The sequence below is a fragment of the Micropterus salmoides genome, unplaced genomic scaffold, assembly GCF_014851395.1.
Source record: "Micropterus salmoides isolate LMB-PRFRI ecotype aquatic unplaced genomic scaffold, ASM1485139v1 Ms_hic_scaffold_2, whole genome shotgun sequence".
In the NCBI taxonomy this organism is placed as follows: Eukaryota; Metazoa; Chordata; class Actinopteri; order Centrarchiformes; family Centrarchidae; genus Micropterus; species Micropterus salmoides.
The window spans coordinates 16,989,791-17,014,718 of record NW_024041150.1 but is presented as its reverse complement, the minus strand read 5'-3'; the positions used below and the strand labels follow the sequence as shown (position 1 = coordinate 17,014,718).

General features: G+C 38.7%; 1 protein-coding gene, 1 long non-coding RNA gene and 1 pseudogene across 2 annotated transcripts; all 3 read left to right on the top strand.

The window, feature by feature from the left end:
• Positions 1–1,046: 1,046 nt before the first annotated feature.
• LOC119912849 lies at positions 1,047–8,793 on the top strand (annotated as a pseudogene).
• On the top strand, positions 8,094–8,459 carry LOC119912851. The gene is made up of 3 exons (XR_005446286.1): positions 8,094–8,113; positions 8,234–8,359; positions 8,446–8,459. It is a non-coding gene; the product is annotated as an uncharacterized LOC119912851 (long non-coding RNA).
• Positions 8,794–19,264: 10,471 nt separating the features above from the next.
• LOC119911547 lies at positions 19,265–21,218 on the top strand. The gene is made up of 5 exons (XM_038730450.1): positions 19,265–19,319; positions 19,407–20,114; positions 20,214–20,345; positions 20,425–20,474; positions 20,567–21,218. Exons 1-5 carry the CDS (start codon positions 19,265–19,267, stop codon positions 20,684–20,686), a joined length of 1,065 nt encoding a protein of 354 aa, XP_038586378.1. The 3' UTR covers positions 20,687–21,218.
• The last annotated feature ends 3,710 nt before the right edge of the window (positions 21,219–24,928 follow it).

Genomic DNA, 24,928 nt, shown 5'->3' with positions numbered 1-24,928 from the left:
CAGCAACCTGGTAAACACATTGGACAATGGCCAATCAGAAGACAGTGGGATCTGGAGTGGGGGGATCTCAAAGAAACAGAAGCATAAACAGCTTGTTTCAGACAGATGCTGAAATGAGGACCAGCATGAGGAGCCAGTATAAGATAGAAAATACTTTTATGAACTTTGAATCATGCAAAGCCAACAGACAGGAGTCACAGAACCACAATATAGGGCTGGAAATGCAGCATAATAGGTTTAAACCTAAAATTTCTATTCAAACATTTTAATGGTTCAGTTCATCAGAATGTTCCAAAACCACACTTTTCCACTTACAATGCTGTAACTAGTAACTATTAGGGCTTTAAATGATTCAGGATGTTGGTTCGGTCAATATGTTGATTTTCTTGTTTTTTGACAGGTATGTACCTGAATGTTATTGTTTTTGTTGGACATAATGTTCCATTGCCAAATGTTGCCAAAATGCATGAAGTGCATGAGCACGCTAAAACAGTGCATTTATTGAACATGCTCATGTTTTCGGTGAAGGGTGAACTGACCATACCCGTTTTCAAATAATTAATCATGTAAGCGTTGTCAACTCCTACGAGACACATCGAGCATCACACCAGTCTTGGGAAACATCTGTGAGTGAATAATGACCATAAGAAACCCTTAACAAAGTGTATGACCACGAGCCAACAGCTGCAGAGTTCCTCCGCTCAAGTCAAACTCTCAGCAAGAAAAAACACAGAAGAAATAAACAGTAAATAGTTCATTTTCTGGGATTATGAATTTAGTTCCAAATTTTGAACTATGAACATGCTCTGATGTGCTGTATATATCTGTAAATCCTTGTTCCCTAATTTTGAATATGATACCAAGACGAAGCCATTGCTTTCATCATACACTGTACCTCTCAAGAACCAAACACTATAGGTGGCAGTGAACATGTGATAATGTTTCCTAATTAGGACATGGTGTCACATCAGGCTGGCCAATCAAACACAGTCTTGTCTCTTAAGAGTGGAGAAAGAATCGAGATCCTTTTCATTCAACAATACAATTTGAACATGATGAGATCTCCAAAGTTTGTTTTCTGTCTGATATGTTTGTTCGTGGGGAAAATGGGTGAGTTTTGTTTTTATGGCTCCAGCAGCTTCACTTTTACTTTATAGTAACTCTTCATGGAAATGCTTGTAATATACCTTATATTAATTACAGTGAATTCAATCAGATTTGATTAATTTACTTTGTCTTTCATTTCATTTCAGCTCATATGACAGATCTGAAAGTCTCCTCATTTATTCATCAAAAGACACGTTTTGTATCAGCTGATATTGGAGAAAATGTGACTCTGCAATGTTTCTATAAAGGTCTTAATTCAGCATGGCTTTACTGGTATAAGCAAAATCTGGGACAGAAACCAAGGCTCATGTCTACCTTCTATGTGTTTGATACAAAAGCCACTTTTTATCATGAATTCAACAATCCACGCTTCACACTGGATACTAAAAACAGTACAAATCACTTGACAATATTTGATTTGGACATTTCAGACTCAGCTACTTACTACTGCGGAACTAGCTATAAATATGTCTTGACTTTTGCAGAGGGCACTACTGTCAGTGTAAAGGGTTCAGGTTTGACCGTCCCAGTTTTGGTCAATCAGTCAGCATCTGAGCCCATCCAGCCAGGAGGCTCTGTGACTCTGAACTGTACAGTACACACTGGGACCTGTGATGGAGAACACAGTGTTTACTGGTTCAAAAACTCTGAAGAATCTCATCCAGGACTCATTTACACCCATGGAGGCAGGAACATCAGTGTGAGAGGAATTCCAGCACACAAACACACACCTGTGTCTACAACTTGCCACTGGAGAGCCTGAATCCTTCTCATGCTGGGACCTACTACTGTGCTGTTGCCTCATGTGGACACATACTGTTTGGAAACGGGACCAAACTGGACTTTGAAGGTAAGTTACTTTATAGCAGAGGTTGTCTTATTTAGTTATTTATTGTTACCTTCCAATCAAGCTTTGGGTGACCACAGAGATAAAAGCTGAAAGCTCTGTTTCTGATGTCTGAATCTGCAGATCAGGTGGATTCTCTTGTCTTGGTGTATTTCTTGAGTGGAGCTTTGACATTCACTACCATCCTGATTGTTCTACTGGTTATCTTAGTGTACAAGATAATTAAGAAAAACAACTGCCAATGTACAGGTAAGTGTTGTTTTTTTATGATGGCTTGCATTTTCAAAATACAACTTTTGAATAAAAGAGCAATTTCTTTGTTTTACAACCAGAGTCTCAAGCAAGATTATCAAGTCCTTCCGCAACAACTGCAGAGGTGAAATTGTCCATTCATTTCTATTATAACACATTATTAATGCAAATCAACCAATAGTTTTGTTGCTTTTTTAAGAACCAATATCGTAATCCAGTTTCACATATTTTGTTACCAGGGTTACCAAGATGCAGACAGCCTCCATTATGCTGCTTTAAATGTTAACCTGCCCAACAGATCAAGAAGACAGAGGAACAACACCAACAGTGAATGTGTGTACTCCAGTGTGAGCAGATGAACTGAACATGTTACATTTATATTTAACTATATTGGTTTCAATAAAAAAGATTTTGTGGTATTTCAAGTGTAGACCTAATGCAGATTTAGATGTTTATTCTGAGAAATATTTGTGTATCTGTGGTGTGCAACAAAAGGATGAGGCCCAGTACTCCCAGGAATAATGTTTTTATTGAATGATTTTGCTCCTTTGATTTACTCCCAGTCCCAAATTCAGTCCCAATGCAAGAAGAAGAAGTGTGGCCTTTATGTAGTGAGGCAGAAAGTACTGAGTACTGAGAGTGGGAGTAGGGGTGGTGCATCAGACTTTTGTTAAAGTCAACGGGAAGTATTTTGTTTGACCTTCAATAATTGAATCCTACAGTGCATATGTTCATTTTGATGACAGACAGCTGAGTCAGTACCTATGCTAAATGAGAGAAACAAACCAGACATAAAGTCCATTATGCTACAGGGTTACAATGAATTCTGTGTATCATACCGATGGTGGATGGGTTTTACAGCTGCCTGAAGTTTTCTTAGTCAAGTCTGATCTTTATTGCATTCATTTAAGCCTTGGCAATAGAACAGAATCCTTCTTCCACTGCTTGCTTGATTGTTTGCATACACAGTGACAGTTGATCAGATTTTAGTGGAGTGTGCTTAGTGTATTGATCATGTAGAAGAGCAAGGTGAAGGGATCAGGCTTGGCTACCCCACCATTACAACTGTGTTTCCTTCAATAATGTTAAATGCTCAGGGTATATACAGTGATACACTGAGAAACATTAACATAGAAAAGTCTCCTGGTGAGGACAAATCTAACATGCAGTACCTAGGCTTGACTCTCCTGTTTTCCTTGTGCATATTTTTGGTTCAACCTTTACCTCTGGTAAACTCCTGTAATATGGAAAACAGCTCAGTTACACAACAGTAGTGATTCTTTTGACCTCAACAACTATCGACCTACATCCACACTCTTCTCTCTCTTAGCAGAATCACTGGTTAGCTCACAATACTTGCCCATCCTGTCCTAAATCCAAAGAGGTCAGGATACCTGGTCATATTACAATAACTGCTGTTGTGGATGACATTGTTAAATTGCTTGATAAAAGGCAAGATTTTGCTGCAGTCAGTGTAGATCAGATAGATTTAATGTTGATCATAATATTTTATCAAATCTTCTTAACCTTTATTTAACTAGGAAAGTCACATTGAGGTTAAAACTTCTTTACATTGGTGTTGATGATTCAGCTTACAGTGGAATCTTTCTGGTAAAGTTCAGACTGTTGTTGCAGATTTTTTCAATCATGTTTGATAAATGATACTAAGTAAATAATTTCCAACTGAAAATTGTATTGTCCGTTTTTATGCTGAGATATCGTATTCCGTTGGCTCCCAAACAAGGTTTTCAAAAGATTACAGACAACCTTCAGAACTCTGTTCTAAAATCCAAAAAAATCAAATGTGTGCATTTCACAAAAGTATAGAGTTTGATGTTAATCTAATAAATAATGATTCATTACCCTGAAACCACAGGGTGTCATTTATCAGTGTCATACAGTCACTGCAGGGTGTCTCTGTACAGAGAAAATGTCTGTTAACCAACAAAATATATACAATGTATACAAAAATGAGGTTCTAGTAGTAGTAGTAGTGCTTCTGTTCGGATTAGAATGAAGCCTGTCTAACTTAGTCGTAGTCTACCTTTACTTTAGGTACATTTTCAATTTATAACTTTTACTTGTAAGGGAGTATTGTTATACTTCAGTATTACTACTTTAAGGATCTGAATACTTCCTCCATTACTGATCAACACACACTCTTGCATGGTGCAGCAGCCGCTGGCGTAACATCGTTATCTAACTTTATGTTAGACGAGCACGTATGTTGGAGACTGTCCTAAAAAACAACAAGGGCATCAGTTGTTTGAGCGAGTGCCCCAAAATGACTTATGGTTTTGTTCAAGTGATGAAGCTCTCTAACATGTCCCGCCAGGATTTTGCAATGTTGCTATTACAACAAATTCAACAAATTCCAGTGAGTTCAGCTCAATTTGCAATTTTGATCAATCACCGCAACTTTTCTGCAAATCTGACCTATTATCGTTGTTTCTGGCAAAACATTGTGACACATCAGCAATCTCTCTTCCTTGTTTACAAGACACAGCAGACATGTGTGATAGCAATATCTCTGACATTTGCCAATAAAAATAACAGCAAAGGACCATGAAAAAATATCCAGATCTTCTTTCCCAAAGCAGGCAGGGGTAAACTGAAGAAGCACTGCGGTCAAACAAAAAAGGAAATCGTCTATTGACAAACACTTTGCCACTGTAAAGGCTATGCAGAGAATGACGAAACACACACAGGATGTCACACGAGACAAATCACTGTGACACAGGCAGTTCAATTCACCCTTCTCTAAGCCACGCCCCGAATATGCAAGGTGGCCAATCACAGCACAGTGTAGGACTTGCTCTAACTGAGGTCCGACACTTTCATGGCGATGCTCCGTAGACTTGTTTCAGAAATGAGTCTTTTTCTAAATTTTTTCCCGACTTTTACCAAGATATGGTCAAACGCTGTTCCTGGGGCACTTGTAATAGTTACAGTCCTGACCAGGAGAAGTTGAAAGGAGAAGTACGATGTATTCCCATTCCAAAACCTAAAACAAATCCAGAAAATGTAGGCTGTGGATTGTTCCGAATGTAATGTTAGTTAGCTAACGCTAGCTAACCTAAATGTAATGTCATAAAGCCCTACTGTTTTTGCTTTTTAATGATTGTAAAACTGACTAGAGACCTACCCAGCTTTACAGGAACAGTGCTAATTCTAATCATTGTCCTCTGTCTCAATCGTGAGGTGATGCAGTGGTTCACTACTACTCTGTGATTGGTAGGCCATAGCTTTTTCTTTATTTTTTCACATCACTTTGACAGCCTGAATACAACCTTCAAAGGTATAATGCAAACCTTTCTGTCACCTTCTTTCTGAGATCGCCTTTTTGATTTTCCAAAAATTCAACAATATTTCTCCAGGGAGTACAGTTAGAGACAGTGGCAGCACCATGCTGAGTCTGACAGGTCTGACAGTTTGTCGCACTTAGCAACAGTAACTAAGTGGTTGTGGCTTTGCGAAGGGTCGATTGCAAGCACTTAAAGCATCAAGGTAAGCTGGTATAAATATGCATGGTTAGATGTAACGTTGATGTAGTTTATCATGGAGTTTTCATTTATTTCCAAAATTTTATTGCAAAAAAGTGTCCAAGAACATTGCAACTTCTCTGGTAGATCCCCCTACACAGAGGTGGGTATTCACCTTATACCAGTATGTATCACTACACTCCTAGCTGGTAGAAAGTGAACAGGGTGTTGTCCCTGACTGATTTTGTTGTGTGCACAGTGATAATTGGTATTCAGGTCTTAGTCTTACTAATGCTGAAGAACAGGGTGAAGTTAACATGTTTTGCAGAATAGGTTTTATGCCAAACAGTAGTAGTAATGCAAAGTTTATTTTTGGCACTGCTGCTCTATGAATGCAAAACAGAAATGAAGCAGTCTTTACACTGAGACCCTTCAACCTTTACCTCCATGCTTTTGCTTTGTATCTCTCTCAGTGCAGCAGCTACTGTGGTTTTCAGCAGGATGTAGAGAGGATGGAACTCCCACATACTTTTCCTTAAGCTAAGAACCACTAAAACATCCAAACACAGGGGAGTTATTATTGTGTCATATTTGATCACACAGAAAAGGCAAATACTAACACTAATACTAGTAATTCAAATACTAATATTAGTAGAACTACTTAATTGAAATACTATTTAGAGTACTACTTACAACAACAAAAACAATGGATAGAATACTTTAGTTGCATAGGGCATATTGAAACATCAGATTATAAACTGTGATACAAGTAATGTCTAAGATCTAAACTCTTGGGCAGGTGATTTAAAGTTTCCTTTTTACCTAACATTATTACTGACACCTTTTTTGACAGGTACATAAGTTATTATACCTGCATGTTATTTTATCTGGTGGATGTAGTGGTCCATTGCCAAATGTTGCCAAGATACTTGAAGGGCATGAGTATGCTACAAGACGTTTATTGAACATGCTCATATTTTCAGTAAAGGGTGCACTGACCATGTATTATTTTTCAAATAATGAACGTGAGCACCGTTAACTCGTGCGAGAGACATTGAGTTGAAGCATCACACCAGTCTTGGGAAACATCTGCAAGTAAAAGATGAGCATAAGAAATCCTTAACAAAGGGTAAATGAGTTCCTCCACTCAAGTCAAACTCAGAGCATTTTGTGGAAAAAAACCCCCCCAGAAGAAATAAACAGGAAATATTTTTTTTTATGATTATGAATTTAGTTAAACATTCTAAATGAACTATAAACATGCTCTGATGTGCTGTATATATATGGAAATTCTTGTTCGCTAATTTTGAATATGCCAAGATGAATTTGTTTTCATCATTGTACCTCTCAACATGTGAATCTTCTCAAGAACCAAACACTATAGGTGGCAGTGAACATGTGATCATGTTTCCTAAGGAGGACATAGTGTCACATCAGGCTGGCCAATCAAACACAGTCTTTTCTCTTAAGAGTGGGGAAAGTATCAAGACCCTTTCATTCAACATACATATTTGAACACGATGAGATCTCCAAAGTTTGTTTTCTGTCTGATATGTTTGTTCGTGGGTGAGTTTTGTTTTTATGGCTACAGCAGCTCCAATTTTACTTTATAGCAACTCTTCATGGAAATGCTTCTAATTTTAGTATAGAAATTACACTGAAGTCTATTAAATTTAATTAATCGTGCATTTGCTTTGTCTTTCATTTCATTTCAGCTCAGATTACAGATCCCAAATTGCCCTCGTCTGTTCATCAAGAGAGACGTTTTGTATCAGCTAATGTCGGAGAAAATGTGACTCTGCAATGTTTCTATGAACGTGATAATTCAGCATGGCTTTACTGGTTTAAGCAAACGCTGGGACAGAAACCAAGGCTCATCTCTACCTTCTATGTGTATGATAGAAGAACCACTTTTTATCATGAATTCAAGAATAATCAACGCTTCACGCTTCTGGATACTGTAAAAGGTGCAAATCACTTGACAATATATGATTTGGACATTTCAGACTCAGCTACTTACTACTGCGCAACTAGCTATACATTTGTCTTGACTTTTGCAGAGGGCACTACTGTCAGTGTAAAGGGTTCAGGTTTGAAAGTCCCAGCTTCAGTCCTTCAGTCAGCATCTGAGCCCATCCAGCCAGGAGGCTCTGTGACTCTGAACTGTACAGTACACACTGGGACCTGTGATGGAGAACACAGTGTTTACTGGTTCAAAACCTCTGAAGAATCTCATCCAGGACTCATTTACACCCATGGAGGCAGGAACGATCTGTGTGAGAGGAAATCCAGCACACAAACACACACCTGTGTCTACAACTTGGCATTGAAGAGCCTGAATCTTTCTCATGCTGGGACCTACTACTGTGCTGTTGCCTCATGTGGACATGTACTGTTTGGAAATGGACCAAGCTGGAAATCGAGTGTACGTAACTTTTCAGCAGAGGTTGTCCTATTTAGTTATTTATTGTTACCTTCCAATCAAGCTTTGGGTGACCACAGAGGTAAAAGCTGAAAGCTCTGTTTCTGATGTCTGAATCTGCAGATGAGGTGGATTCTCTTGTCTTGGTGTATTTCCTGAGTGGCGCTTTGACATTCACTACCATCCTAATTGTTCTACTGGCTTTCTTGGTGTACAAGATAATCAAGAAAAACAACTGCCAATGTACAGGTAAGTGTTACTGTTTTTTTATGATGGCTTCTATTCACTAAATACAACTTTTGAATAAAAGAATGTTTTCTTTGTTTCACAACCAGAGTCTCAAGCAAGATTATCAAGTCCTTCCACAACAACTTCAGAGGTGAAATGACTCATAATAGTAATACTTCATTGATTACCATTAAAAAATTCTCATTGCAAAACAACCAACTGTTTTGTTGATATCAATCGATATATATCAATATCGTAATCCAGTTGTGTATATTTTGTTACCAGGGTTACCGAGATGCAGACAGCCTCCATTATGCTGCTTTAAATGTTAACCTGCCTAACAGATCAAGAAAACAGAGGAACAACACCAACAGTGAATGCGTGTACTCCAGTGTGAAGCAGTAGAACTGTACATGTTAAATTTTTGTGTTTTCAATAAAATTGGATTTGTGTGATGACAATTTTGATTTTGAGATATATTTGTGTATCTTCATTGTGGTCTGCAGTTAATTGATGTAGCCCAATATTCCCAAGAATTGTATTTTTATTGAATAATTCTGCTCCTCATGATTTGGCCCAACATTCAGTCCCAATGCAAAAAAAGTATGTGCCCTTTATGTATGTGCTTTCGGAGTTGGGGTGGTGGATGGCCATGTAGTTCATCAGACTTTTGTGTAAGTCAACAGGAAGGTTTTTCTATTGACCTTAATAATTCTACAGGGCAATCTTGGGGCCACTGTTATGCACCATGCTATCCATGGGGAAAATCATTCAGACTTATATTTCCATTTTTATGCAGATGACACCCAGTTGTACGTCCCATTAAGGCCTGGTTCTTCCAATGTCTCTGGTGTTCTCTCTTGCCTCGTTGAGATAAAAGCCTGGATGTCTAATATCTTCCTTCAGTTAAACGACACAAAATCAGAAATAATTGTATTTATCCCCGTTGGAACCAGCACTAGCTACCTCAAAAATCTAACCGCTTGCCTGGGTGTCTTCTCAGATAACATTCAGAAAGAAGCCTGCAACCTTGGTGTCTATGTGACTCAGAGCTGTCTTTTGAACCTCAGATGACAAAAGAAGTGCTAGCATTCAATCACAGCATTCAAAAAACAATGGAGTAAAAAAAAACTAGCGAGAGTTATTTGAAATTGTCTTTACAAATATACAGTGACTGACAAAAGTATGATATGTTTATATCAGATGCAAAGCGAACAAGGAATGTAACATCACCAGTAATATTAGGTTACCTAGTATAGCATTTGATATTGTGAAATTAACTCAAATAATCCCTCTGTCCTAGCAAAATTTCATGCCCATAAAACCCCCAAACATTTTGCAGGCAAATAGAATAATATAAGTTTAGAGCGGACAAACAGCATGTAATGCTACTACTCAGCCAGTGCTGGGAAAGTAACTCAGAAATTGTAATATATTACTAGTTACTTATTAGTCCTTAAAAAAGTAATAATACTTTCCTTATTACTGGCTGAAAAAAGTAACTAGTTACATTACTATATTACTTTCTCAACTGATTTTTTATCAGTTAAAGCAGGAGAAAAGTTGACTTTACAATGTTCTTATGACGTTGATGTTCCAGCAAGGATTTACTGGTACAAACAAGCTCTGGGACAGAAACCAAGGTGCATCTCAGTGTGTTTAATAAAAATCACTCTTTTTATGATGAGTTCAAGAACGATAAGCGCTTCACACTGCAAACTGGCAATGGTAAATATCACTTCACGCATTTCAGACTCAGCCACTTACTTCTGTGAGTAGTAAATCACAGAAATTTGAATTTGCAGAGGGCACTACTGTCAGTGTAAAGGGTTCAGGTTTGAACGTCCCAGTTTTGGTCCATCAGTCAGTATCTGAGCCCATCCAGCCAGGAGCCTCTGTGACTGGGACCTGTGGTGGAGAACACAGTGTTTACTGGTTTACTGGTCCAGACTCATTTACACCCATGGAGGCAGGAACGATCAGTGTGAGAGGAATTCCAACACAAAAACACACACCTGTGTCTACAACTTGCCATTGAAGAGCCTGAAGTTTTCTCAGGCTGGGACCCTACTACTGTGCTGTCATGTGGACACATACTGAAACGGGACTAAGCTGGACATTGACAGTAAGTAACTTTCCAGCACAAGTTGTTGCATCTGAAAAGTGCTCATTGTTACTTCTGAAACAAACAGAAGAGATGGTAAAAATGCTTTTCCTGATGTCTCTCTGCAGATGAGGTTGACTTGGTGTTTCTCGCGAATGGAGCTTCTGCATTCACCTCCATCCTGGTGGTTTTACTTGCTTTCTCAGTGTGCATGATGAACAGAAAAGGCTGCCAATCAACAGGTAACTGGTACGGAGCCCTGGAGTGACAATAAAGGTGAAAAAAGAATAATACCAATAAAGCACAATGACAGTAGAAGACCTACACTATGTGCTTGACTCAAACTGTTAACTTATACTCCCCCAGAAGTAACATTTTCCATTAATCAACACTATAATAAACAAGGGCGGTCTTTTGAGCTGGCTTTCAGTAAATACATACGCCTATTTCATGAGCAGAAATTCATCAAAAAATATATTTATAATATATCTTGTGCGCACATATCATTCAAAAGATGGCAACAATATCTCTCCAATATCTCTCTTTGGCCACTCGATGTCTCTGTAAAGTGGCGCTATTTGTATCTGACGACTTGTATTCCCTGAACATGGATTTTAAAATAGCTTTTTCTTTGTTCCACAACCAGAGTCTCAAGCAAGAATTTCACCTCCCTCCCCAGCAGATGCAGAGGTGAATAAAAACTTTTGACTGTAAGCTAACTGTTTAATTATCAGACAGAGGGATCAAACCTGGACTGAATGTGTGTACTACAGTGTAAAGCAGTAGAACGTGATATATTACATTTGTAGTAAAACAGGATTTTCATAACCCTTCTTTTGAGGTGTAATGTACATTTAGATTTAAGTTTGAGCTAAATATGCTTTAATAGCTTATCTGTGGTCTTCAGCCAAAATGAAATTGCTTTATTATTGGATAGTTGGAATAGAATATTCTCTTTTATTTGTCTTTCTGAAGCAAGAGATCACCACAATTTTATATTATTTCTTGCAAATACATCGAATCAGACATTACTGATATAGGCCCTGTTATGACCCTGGGGTCATATTTTGTAATTTGTTTATCTCTCACCCTGCACTGTCAACTGTCTCCTCCCTTAGAGTGTGTGTGTGTGTTTCTCTTCTGAAATACAACAACACAGGGAAAATACATTAATACGGCAAACTGCCAAATTTAATGGCAAAATTAATGGTAATATAAAGAAATGATCATTTGCTTCTGTTCTGAGTCAGCATGTGCTGCTACATTCTGAATAATCTGTAACTTATTTATAGCTTCCTTAGGTACACCAGAAAGGAGATCATTGCAGTATGAAGCCTGCTAGTGATAAAAAACAAAACAAAAAACATGCATAGGTCTCTCAGTTTACGCCTGGGAGAGAAGAGGTTGGACTTCAGCAATATTTCTGAGGTGATATACTGTAAGGCCGTTTTAGTGAGATTGCTGATGTGAACAGTCAAAATTCACATCAGGGTCTAGAAGCATGGTATTTTAAGATGCACAGTATCGCTTTTTGGGCTTTACTTGGATAATTAAAACCTTTGTTCAATTTCAAGAAGATAAAAGCTCAGAAAACAATGGCACTCATTTGCTTTTAGGATCTAGATTGTCTTAAACCTCTTGTGTTTATGCTAATCGATTTTTCAACAAAATCATGTATGTCTTTTTGAATGTGAATGTTTTGTTATTAATGATCAAATAAACGAACTTTGCAGCACACTGAGCTTGAAACAATATGTGTTTAATACAGCAGTAGTGACTATAGTGTCTTGTTGTATACATTTACCTTTATTTCAGGTCTCTGTTGTAAAGGAGTCCTGAATCTCAAATGAGACTTCTTGAATAAATGAGGCTTAGCCAACTACTTTGTACTTACAGGTGATTTGCTAATGTTCAATAATCAAGCTAACATACTAAACTGAGGTGGTAACATTATTCACTTTGTCATTATGAGCATGTTAGCATGTAATCCAAACTACAGCCTCCATAGATATATGCATGTAGATACACAGCTAGCTTGTGAGATGTGTCTCTGTTCAAATAGTAGGAAATATTAGACTTTTATTCTTTTGGATGCTTTAATAAAAGAAATGCCAAAACCAAGCAATGGGGAATAAGATTTCACTCATTAGATGCTATTTTACAATATTTTACTATTAACAAGACTGCTCTACATTTGACATATCACAATAAGTAATCCTTCTTTCATCTAACATAATGTTAAGTGATTGTCCCAAGGGCATAGAATTTACCAGACCGTTGTCATCTCAGGGCGTCCAATACCAACACTTTCAAAAAAAGTGACAAAACGTAGTTATTTGACGACAAAGGTACCCTTCAGCGTCTCTTTGAGACGCTCTGGGGCTTCTCGTACCATCTGGAAGTACTAGCTAGCTAGTGCTAGCTAGCTACGTTCGAATGAAAGGTGTTGACAGCCCCCCGAAGCCCCTTACCTTACGACAACCATCAGAAATGTTAATACCTAAACCTAAGTCACAGACTCTATGCATGTTGACCGGCTAACCCTATAGCTGTTCACATCGGCCACAAGGCCAATGTGCTAGCAGGTAGGGTTAGCCTTCTTTGTGTTGCTGTGATGTAGCAAACAGTGGCGTTTCATACGGACACTGAAGGGTACCTTTAGCGTAAAATACTTACACTTTGTCATGTTGTCTGAAAGCGTCAATTCTAACGCATTAAGATGAGAATGTGTTGGAATTTACGTGTCCCTACCAATATCCAGCGACTACTGAGTTGTCCCTAGCAATAAGTAAACCACAGTTGTGGAGTCAGTTTCTACTCAATGTATCTGGTACACAAACAGTTAACATCTTTCATTCTCTACTACGAGTCCAATCCTTTTTTAAGGTTTTTTTTTTCCTCAAGTATCTTTATTGGGATGACAATGTACAGCATAGTAAATACCGCTGAAAGTGTGACTTGTCACCCAGTTTTACATTATTAAGACATACAGGAACATACAGGAACAAAACATTTCCCCACTTCCATACTTAAGAACCATGTTCGACAAAATGTGTGAATGGGGGAATGATAGATTAAAAGAGAAAAATAATAAATAAAAACAAAAACAACGTACAAAATATGTAAACAAAATAAATGAATAAATAAAATAAAATAATGAAGAAGGAATATCTGCCCGCTCTGTGACCCGACTAACTGTAAAATCTACTCATCTTCCAGAGAAGAAATAGAATTTACAAAGGAAAAAAAGGTCCTCACATCTTATTAAAGTTATCGGAGCAGCCTCTAATACTGTATTTAATTTTCTCAAGGTATAAAAAGGACATTAAGTCGCTAAGCTAGGAGTCAGAGGGTGGAGGTTGAAGCACTGAAGCAAAATGCGCCTACAGGCTACAAGGGATGCAAAAGCTATAGTATTTCTTTGCCTAAGAGTAAAGCTGTTAAAATTTCCAAGTCAAAGAAGCCAGTTTGGGGCAAGAGGAAAACGTGCGTATGATTGGTAGAGAGCATCTGTCACACATATCGCCCGTGTTGTATAGCTTGTTAAGTTTAGCTTTGGACAGGTGTGTCCTGTGTAAAACCTTAAACTGAATCAGTGTCAGTCTAGCGCAAGATGAAGTAGAGTTAGCCCTGCTGAGGGCCACCCGCCACCATTAGTCTGACAATACAGTACCAAGCTCTTTTTCCCAAGTAGTCCTAGTTGCTGAGGCAGATAATAAGAATGATGTGATTAACTTCATCGTGCCAAAAATGACTCTACTGGCTGCAGAAAATGACAAAATTATATCAGTGAGAGATTTAGGTGGTTGATGGGGAAAGTTGGGGAAGTTACAGCAAACAAAGTCTCGTATTTGAAAATATCTGAATACATGGGATTGTGGCAGGCCATATCTAGTTTTAAGATATTCAAAAGAGGTAAAAAACCTTTTCAGAAAAAAACTGTTCGAGATGAACCAGGCCTTTCTTTCTCCACAAGGAGAAAGCTGGATCAAGATCCGCAGGCCGAAATAGGTGGTTATCGCAGATGGGCATCAGTGTGGAGGGAGAAGAGATTTTAAAGTTACGCCTAAACTGTCTCCAGATCTTTATAGTAGACAAAATGACAGGGTTAGAGGTGTATTTTTTAGGAGGCATTGCATATTGAAGTTGACAGGGAAATTGGATTGGAGTCGGCTTCCAATTGACACCAGTCTGTATTGGCAAAGTTGTGCCACATATATATATTTTTTGGATATTAGCCGCCAGGTAGTATGCCAGAAAATTAGGTAGAGCTAGACCACCATCTTCCGTAGCTCTAGTAGCTCGAGTATTATTCTTCCCTGCCCAAATAAAAGATGAAACATACCTATCCAATTCTTTGAAAAAAGATTGGATATATTGTTAAACACTGTCATACAAATAAGAATTTAGGTAGGACATTCATTTTAATCGAATTTATTCTTCCAAGAAGTGAAAAGGGGAGGCGGTTCCAACGTTGGAGATCTGATCTGACTTCCTTAACTAACTTCAATATGTTATGTTTATAAAGTGAAGAGAGACTGTAAGAGATATTAATGCCTAAATACCAAAAGCTGGAGGAAGCCAATTTGAAAAGTAGTGCATGGGTCGGGATCTGCTTCGCAGCATTGTTTACAGGGAAACATTCGCTCTTACTATTTAACTTATAGCCTGAAAAGGAGCCGAATTCCTGTAAAGTATCAAGAATCTTATTAATGACGGAAGTGGGGTTTGAGACATAGAGCAAAAGATCATCAGCATAGAGCGAGACTCTGTGCTCCACCCCATTTCTGTATATGCCAGTGAAAAGCAGTGACTTTCTAAGAGCAATGGAGAGTGGCTCGATTGCATTGTCAAATAGCATAGGTGATAAGGGGCAGCCTTGACGGCAGCCACGTGTTAGGAGGAAAAACTTGAATGAATATTGTTAGTGGTCATGTTAGCGGTAGGGGCCCTGTATAATAGTTGAATCCATGAGATATGTATTTCACCAAAACCAATCTGTTGAGGACTGAGAATAGATAACCCCACTCCACTTGGTCGAAGGCCTACTCAGCGTCCATAGAGATTACCATTTCAGCGTATTTTGAGTAGGCGACAGATATTTGAGGATAATTGTCTGACCTTTATGAAGCCTGTTTGGTCACTAGAAATAATAATAATAATTATAATAATAATAATCAATAGGCAGGGGTTGAGGCGGCAAGCAAGGATCTTGGCTAATAACTTTATATCGGAGTTAAGCAGGCTAACAGTCCTCCAGCTGCTACATTCTACTGGGTCTTTATTTTTCTTTGGGATGAGTGAAAGTGAGTTGAAGATAAAGGAAGTGAGCCAAGTGCCAAGGAGTCATTGAACATATCCAACATCAAGGGAACTAGTTGAAGCCATCTGGACCCAGTGCCTTGCCGTTTTACATCAGTTTGAGACTGGCTGGACTTCTTCTAAGCGGAGCGGAGCGTCCAGATTGGATGTGGTTGCTTTATAATTGTGGGGTATTCTAAATTGTATAGGAATTCGTTCATTGGAGAATTATCAGATAGGGCTTCAGATTTGTATATATTGGAATAGTATAGGGCAAAAACATTATTTATCTCAGTTGGATCTGTGACTACGGAGCTAGGGGTACTGCGAATTTGAGTGATGAGTCGAGAGGCAAATTGGCGCTTTAATTGCAATGCTAACGCCATTAATCGTAATACATACTCTTTGTGCGCCTTAAAAGGAAATCTGCCTCATTTGTAGAGATGAGATCAAACTCAGTCTGGAGTTTGAGTCTCTTCATCTGAAGAGTGGGATTAGAAAATAAGTTGCTTGTCTCTGTCTTTCTTACTTGCGTGTCATTTCACTGTATAATATATGATATAATCTCTCCACGTATTACTGCTTTAAAAGTTTCCCATAAAAGGGACGGGGAAGTTGAATTGGATTTTTTATTTTATTTTTATTATTTTGGATAAAGAGTGAAATCTTCTCAGATATAAATTCTTAAAATCTATTAGAGGATAATGATCCTGTGTTTTATCCCCAGTTTCGGTGCTTTTCACATCTAGGGAGGAATTCCAAGTCTAACAGAAGAGGGGTGTGATCTGAGATAGCTATTGTATGGTATTTGTATGATTTCACTAAAGGTAGAAGTATTTTATCTAGATGTATGTCTTGTGAACGTGGGAATAGAATGAAAACTCTTTTGTTGTTGGATGTCTAGAGCGCCACACATCCACAAACCCGAGTTGGTCTGTAAGTGTAGAAAGAGCTCTAGCCATATTAGACCATGTTATGTTTTTTGGGTTTGATTTATCTAGAGCAGGATTAGACACTAAGTTAAGGTCCCCCAAAAATTAAGTGGTGAGAATTCAGGGATGGAATTAATGAGAATAACGAAGTCATAAAATTAGGGCAGTCCCACTTGGGGGTGTAGATGCAAGCCAGAATGACAGGGGTCTGAAATAACATACCCATGACTACAATATAACGTCCATTTGGGTCTGATATTATTTGTTCGGGTAAGAACTGTATTCGCTTGTGTAACAAAATAGCTGTACCTCTTGAACGGCTATTAAAGAGTGGAAAACCTGTCCAACCCAGGCCTTCCGTAGTCTGGTGTGGTCACACTGGCGCAGATGGGTTTCCTGAAGGAAAGCAACTCTTGTTCTTTTGATAGGCCCACCAAGTCCCCTCACATTCCAGGTCATGAACCGAACAGATCCTAGATTATTTTGCCAACACAAGACATTTAGTTTAAATCCAAATTATTGGCTTCTGAAAGTATGTGAGGACCCATGGCCGACCATGTGTAATGAGTAACAGAGCAAGGTAACCGCAGAGTAAATGTAGCAATAGTGTACAGAAACTCGGGGAGCAGAGATACTTGTCCTAGACTCATCTTAAAACCTGGATGAGCAAGCAGGAAATATTAACAACAATTTGCTGCCCTTCAAAATGTATTCTTATTTACACTCAGACAAAAACAGACATTGGCTTAGCATCTTAGCAGATAATGTTACGCGTTAATGCTTAGCAGAAGCAATCAAGTCCGTTTACAACGTCCACTCCATAATCAGCAAACAACCTCAGCAAAATTAGGACACATTCATGCAGAGTCCATTTGAATCACTTACGTTGGACACTTGATAGAAACCATCGGCTTCCTCTGCAGAGTCAAATATGCAAGTCTGTCCATTAACAGTAATACGCAGGCGGGCCGGGTAGATTAGGCCAAAGTGTATACCGTCCTTGTAGAGTAAAGACTTCACTTTGTTGTAAGAGGCCCGTTTCCTGGTGAGTGTGGCACTGAAGTCTTCAAAAAACCTGATGGGTTGCCCATTGTATGAGACATCCAGGTTTTTCTTGGCCCACTGCAGAATGAACTCTCTCTGGGTATATTTGTGGAAACGGACGATGAAAGGTCGGGATCCTTTCGGCGGTTTCGGTCCCAGACTGCGATGCACTCTGTCTAATTCCAAGCTGGGATCCTGAAGTGCGTCTCCGACCACCTCCTTTAACAGTGTAACCAAGAGTCAAGCGTTGTTCCCCTCCGTCACCTCCGGGATGCCGACTACACGGAGGTTCTGTCATTTGAAGCAGGAGACAAGGTCTTCCACGGCAAGCTGCAGTTTCTCGGTCATCTGGGTAGCTGTCTCCAACTTAGATTTCAGCGTTGCTACGTCGTGCTCTAAGCTGGTGATTCCGTCCGAGTGGGTATTAGAGATTTGCTCATCTCCGATAGAGTTGCAGTGTGACTTCTTATGGTTTGAAAAACTAAGAAACAATGACAGAGTTCTGAGTGTAGAAATTATGAAGCGACAAAGTATACCCGGGAGCAAACACCATGCAACCGATCACTCCACCGCCATGACCGGAAGTCCTCCTTTTTTAAGTTTTGAAAGATTATATCCTCCCCCCGCCATATGCAGTGGTTTGGTCTGCTGCATATCTTTTTCAGACCCTCCGTGACCTTTTTTCAAAAAGCAACAAATCTGGCGAGTTATTCAGACCATCAGGGGGAAAGTGAGAAATATACAAAGTCTATTATATTGTAGGATAATTTTTTCTCAGAGTAATCTCAGTCAGCGGCTCTTCAGGCAGAAGCACAGTGTACCTCACCTCGCAGGCACGAGTGAAAGTTCTCTCTGTCTCTGTCGTAAGCAGCAGAATTTGTAGTAATGAGAGAGTTTCAACACGCACCCACCTAAATTACTTATTTAAAAACACATAATTTCAGCAAGTATCCTGTATCAACAATACATGACTGGCATTTGTAACAAACTCATTGTAAATTCAGCAAGTTATGAAGATTATTTTTGAAGACCTGCCTAGTTTCCCCATACCAATATAACGGCCCAATTGACACATTGCTGCGATGAACAGCAGCAGAATCAAAGAGGTGTCAGCATGGCTGTAGACTGTAGTTTATCTCTGTGGTTTTCAGAAGGGGGGTAAAGGTGTTTATACTCTCACACAGATGCATTTTAAGCCACTTAACACCCCAAAACTTCCGAGTTCTAACCAGCAACTAATGCTAATACTGCTCTGCTCAAAATTGTGTATGTATTCCATTCCAGTCCATTTTTGAATGTTGAGCACAAATGGAGTCCTGCTGTGCATTGGTACTGGTGTTTCTATTTGATATACAGATACGTCCAGGATAATATTCATGTATCTCTCACCATGTGAATCTTCTCACTACCAAACTTGAGCATGTGATCATGTTTCCTATTAGGTCATACAGTGTTGTTTCAGGCTGGCCAATCAAACACAGTCTTGTCTGTGAAGAGTGGAGAAACTATTAGTATTCTTTCATTCTTCAAAGCAATTTGAACACGATGACATCTCCAAAGTTTGTTTTCTACCTGACATGTTTATTCTTGGTGAAGAAGGGTGAGTTGTGATTTTACCTTTCAATGTACTTTACGGTCACTCCTCAAAGGTAACTGTGTATTTGCTTTGTCTCTCATTTCACTTCAGCTCCGCTGGTTGAACTGAAATTGTCTTCGTCTCAGCATCAAGCAACTGTTTTTTTATCAGTTAAAGCAGGAGAAAAGTTGACTTTACAATGTTCTTATGACGTTGACATTCCAGCAAGGATTTACTGGTACAAACAAGTTCTGGGACAGAAACCAAGGTGCATCTCTGCCTTCAGTGTGTTTAATAAAAATCACTCTTTTTATGATGAGTTCAAGAACGATAAGCGCTTCACACTGCAAACTGGCAATGGTAAATACCACTTGAATATCTTAGATTTACACATTTCAGACTCAGCCACTTACTTCTGTGTGAGTAGTAAATCACACAAATTTGAATTTGCAGAGGGCACTACTGTCAGTGTAAAGGGTTCAGGTTTGACCGTCCCAGTTTCGGTCCATCAGTCAGCATCTGAGCCCATCCAGCCAGGAGGCTCTGTGACTCTGAACTGTACAGTACAAACTGGGACCTGTGATGGAGAACACAGTGTTTACTGGTTCAAAAACTATGAAGAATCTCATCCAGGACTCATTTACACCCATGGAGGCAGGAACGATCAGTGTGAGAGGAATTCCAGCACACAAACACACACCTGTGTCTACAACTTGCCATTGAAGAGCCTGAATCTTTCTCATGCTGGGACCTACTACTGTGCTGTTGCCTCATGTGGACACATACTGTTTGGAAACGGGACCAAGCTGGACATTGAGCGTAAGTAACTTTCTAATGAGGGTGATCTCATGTGAAAATTAACATGAACACAGAGATAAAAAGCTGAAAGTTGTGTTTCTGATGTCTGGCACTCTGCAGATGAGGTGGACTATCTTGCCTCGGTGTATTTCTTGAGTGGAGTTTTGGCATTCATAGCCGTCCAGTTGATTTTACTGGCAGTCTTAGTGTACAAAATGAACAGAAGAGAGATGAACAGTTTCCAATCTGCAGGTAAAGTAACTAACACTATTTGAATCTGCCTGTGTCCACTGAACATGGTATTTGAATTTAAGAGCTTTTTATGTTTCAGAACCAGAGTTTCAAGCAAGATTTTCACCTCCCTCCACAACTGAAGATGAGGTAAAAACATTTAATTGTTTGGTTTTTGGGGCATTGATTAAATTTTTGTCAGGGTCCATAATGTGATGTATTTTAAAATATTTTGTTAACAGAGTTACAGAGAAGCCGACAACCTCCATTATGCAGCTATCAGTGTTAACCTGCCCAAGAGATCAAGAAGACAGACAAACAACACCAAGGATGAATGTGTGTACTCCACTGTCAAGAAGTAGAACTGGACATGTGTAATTTTTACTTTTTAGGTAAAACTGGATTATTTACAATTCTTTCAAAGAGTAATGTCGATTTAGATGTACATCTTGAGATAAATGATCTTTTTCTATCATATTTGGTGTGGTGATGGCGCATAGATAAGATGCTTGCCTTTGGTGTGGGAGACCTGGATTCGATTCCCACTTGTGTCCCTGAGCAAGACACTTTACCCCTAGTTTCTCCAGAGGTGTGCAACCTCTGACATGCATAGCAATTGTAAGTTGCTTTGGATAAAAGTGTCAGCTAAATGAGTTAATGTAATATTTGTGGTCTGCAGACATGATATCTCTAAACTTAAGTTCAATTGCTGCCTTAAAAATGTGAGTAAACTCAACTTTAAGAAAAGCTTTGTTTCAACCCATGATGTTACGTTATACAATTTGTTTAATTAATGATAATTTGTTGTTTGAACTTAATACTGTGAGTTAAAACAACTATCTATATTACATTGTCCATTCAAGGAAACTTGCTTTCACTTGTCTAACAAACATACAATTCTCACCCCTTCAACTCACATTTTTAAGTTCAGATAACTCAACTTGAAGATTGCCTTTGTTTCAACTCATAAATTTAAGTTCATAAAGTGGATATAACTACAGTGTTGTCCCAATGTTTGAGTTATTCTAACTCATAGTTTCAAGTTAAAGCAACTTAACCAAATTAATACTACTTTCCATTTCAAGTTAAGGGATTTAAATTCTAAATTTGTTTCAGTTTACATCTATAAAGGGCCTTGAAGACAGACCACAACAACAGCACCACTGTGCTATTACCTTTAATGACTTGTGACGGGGCAGGGAAGCTTGCTGGGGCGCCTGTGCACGCCGCAGTCAAAGTTCAAAATAGCAGCAGATGTCACCTCCTTTCTGAAAGGGCCTTAAGGCCGTTGTCTGGAACCCTTTCCACCGGTGGCACTAGTCTTGTTTACCACAGAAGTGTCTATATTTTGGTTGGAATATGAATATATGACTTATCTGCAGTGTATAATTAGCAGGGGTGAACAAGAGCACCAAATCTTCTGCATCTGTACTCAGATTTTGCAGGGCTTAATCTATAAGTGGTTGGTATAAACTGGAAGTTATTTAAGCATCAGAACTTGCTATATTTATTAGAAAACCATTTACAGAACAGCCTCAGAATTGAGCTTCAGAGAATAGTAATTGATTTTTTTATATTCATATATTTATAGTTTATACAAAACAGATATTGTCACATTTTACTCTGATGACACTCATAGAAAGTATCTGTACCGGATACTCGTTTTAACCGAGTACTTGCTAAACCCTAATAATTAATTGGTTATGTATATGTTTTTCTCAAACTCAAAAGACGCAGCACCTAGGCAATCCTCATACTGTCGCCTTTTTTATCAACTGATAACTTACATACGTGAGTTCAATCAACACGACAAAGTGTCAAATACAATGAATTAATGCAAGTTTAACTTTCTAAAACTCATACAGTTGAGTTCAAAATCCAAAACTTGTCAGAGCTATTTGAGTTAAAAAGAAGAAGTAAGTTGACATGACTAAATGGGTCTATGATTCTTTTCAGTGTAAGGTTAGTTAATGTGCACAATTACCGCCTTTTTCTCTTTGTGGTTTTAAGCTGCAGGCTTCCCTATTCTTCCCTTGTTTACTTACTAAGAAACCATCTGTCTAAAATCTGTTCTTTATTTTTATTACTAAACTTACAAAATTGTCTTTCTGATGTAAACCGGTACATTTAGAAGGTCACAGTTATTGATGCTACACAAGTGACTCATGATATTTGAGAATTAAGTATGTCATGAACTTTAAACTTACATCTGTATGTGCTTTCGTATTTGCATTTTATGTCATTAAAGATCAAATATGTATGAAAGTTACTGTGTTACTGTTTGTGTTAAATGATGAGTTTCACAGCTGGTATCTGTCATTGATTGAAACAACTAGAAAGGATACCTGTGACATTTTACATCTGCATCTTTATAGTCTGAACTCTAACACCTTCAACTATGCCTTTCCCACGACCTTTTTAAAAAAAAAAATCTTTGGGGGCATTTTTGCCTTTATTGTTGATAGGATAGAGAGAGATAGATAAAATGAAGGAAAGAGAGGGGACAACATGCAGCAAAGGGCGACAGGCTAGAGTCAAACCCCGGCCGCTGCAATAAGGACTCGGCTGTGTATATGAGGCAACATCAACTGAGTTAGAAGGCGCCCCAGGAACAACTCATTTTGACCAAATTATTAACAATACCCACATACTGAAACCAGAATTCCCTTTCCTTTGGTAGTGGCCAAAATGAAATGTGAAAATGTATCACCTGAAGTTGCCCAACATCCTACTGAATGGGGGTTAGGGGGGTATCAGAACCGTTTGGGAATGTATGTCCGGTTAAGACAAGGAGGTGGAAACTAACTGAAAATCTCATCACAAATCCACACACATTTAACTTCAGCAGCGCTGATAAAATGCAGATCACAGTCCCAAACAGAATAAGTTTTCACCCCAGTTTTTCAAAGCTCTACCAGTTAGTTACCACTCTGCCACAAATTGTCTGCGACTCTGCGTGAGAGGGGCTCTGCTGGCTTACTATCACACTATTCATTGGTATTGCATTATTTGAGCGGAGATGATTTCGTGCCACGAGTCGACATTATCAGTTATAAAATCGTTTTTCATTGTGTGAGAAAATTGTGTGGTGTGGGGTGAGAGCATGTGAAAGTGTCAACTGCAGCAGTTTCATGCGCAATGAGTGGGAGCTGGCAGTTCTGATACTATGAGACAGCTTTTCACCTCGATAAGAAAATATCACATTTTAATATCGCAAAATCTCGTGCCACGGGATTTCGTCACACCCCTGTTCTCAATACTATAAATTTATGATGTTGGTCTATTGCTTACACATGACATATATTGCATGTCTGTCCATCCTGGGAGAGAGATCCCACCTGTGTTGCTCTTCCTGAGTTTTTTTCCATTTATTCCCGATTAAAAGGTTTTTGTTTTTTTGGCGAGTTGTTTCAGGGTGGTCTGTCGCTCGACATTTGACTTAATGATACACTTTAAGTTAAGGTACTCTGGAGTTTTAAACCACTACTAGCGGCGTGGCCCAATGTTTTACAAGTTGATGCCCATTGTGTTTGTATCATGCATGCAAACGAGAATGCACATAAACACATTCTCACTCCCAACTCGTCACATATGGACATTTGGTCAAGAACCGTTGGCATCTCTTTTTAATCCCCATAGTGTAGTTTTTGACGTTTAGGGCTCCTCGGTCAAGTTAGCAACAATAAATATGCATTGTAACTTGCATAATTTAAACAGTGTTACTTCCATAACTTACTCAAACACTTCAAACACTCACTCACTGGTCTCTTGGGTGAAACTCTGGTTTCTGGCCCACCCTAACCACCTGCTTACTTGGATTTTACTTATTTACATATTAAACACCTACCTTTAGCGTTCCACCAGCGCATTGAGCTATGACGCTTAGGGGCTCCCCAGTGCGTTTCGAAGTGATGCCAATGCGTCTTGACCATGTGACCATATGTGATTACTCTAGAGTGAGAATGGGTTGATAGACATTGTTGCCCCTGGCTCTAGTACTATTCTGCTGACTGAGAGCTGGGAGTGGTAATGCTGAAAGAAATAAAATAATGCACCACCAAAGGTAAGCATAAAGAAGACTGCAAGCTAGTGACCATGGATATAAACACTGCCTATATTTAAAAAATTCACTTTGCAGATTTTGTGAGGAAACAAATGCACTCAACACATTATGCATTTCCTTAGTCACTGTAACTAAGGCTGTACATTTCCAGCTAAACTGAGGCTTATTGTTTTGATTTTCTCATTTCACCTGCCATTCACTGGTCATGTGCTAAGTTGTGCACGTCCGCCGACTCGTCCACAATTGCATGCCTCTCAAGGTTCCTCGCAGGTCTATTCCACAGAATATTATCTAATTCTGTTTAAAAACGATATATATATATATATATATATAATATATATAATATTTGTGTGGTTCATCAATGGTGATAAATGACCCGAACATCCCGCAGAGTTCACGCACAAGTCTGCGCACTGACCTGAGGGTTTAGGGTTGCAATTTTGGATTTATTCACGATTTATTAAAAGCTTCTTTCTTTTCACACGTTAACTTACATCATTATATGTTGATATGAATATCATACTAGGTTGTATATTAACTT

Bases quoted from the DNA above. Each gene is read 5' to 3' on its own strand.
- LOC119911547 (XM_038730450.1), top strand. From the start codon at position 19,265: ATGACATCTCCAAAGTTTGTTTTCTACCTGACATGTTTATTCTTGGTG. The intron at 20,346-20,424 runs GTAAAGTAACTA...TTTATGTTTCAG, and splicing joins GAACAGTTTCCAATCTGCAG to AACCAGAGTTTCAAGCAAGA. The intron at 20,475-20,566 runs GTAAAAACATTT...TTTTGTTAACAG, and splicing joins CCTCCACAACTGAAGATGAG to AGTTACAGAGAAGCCGACAA.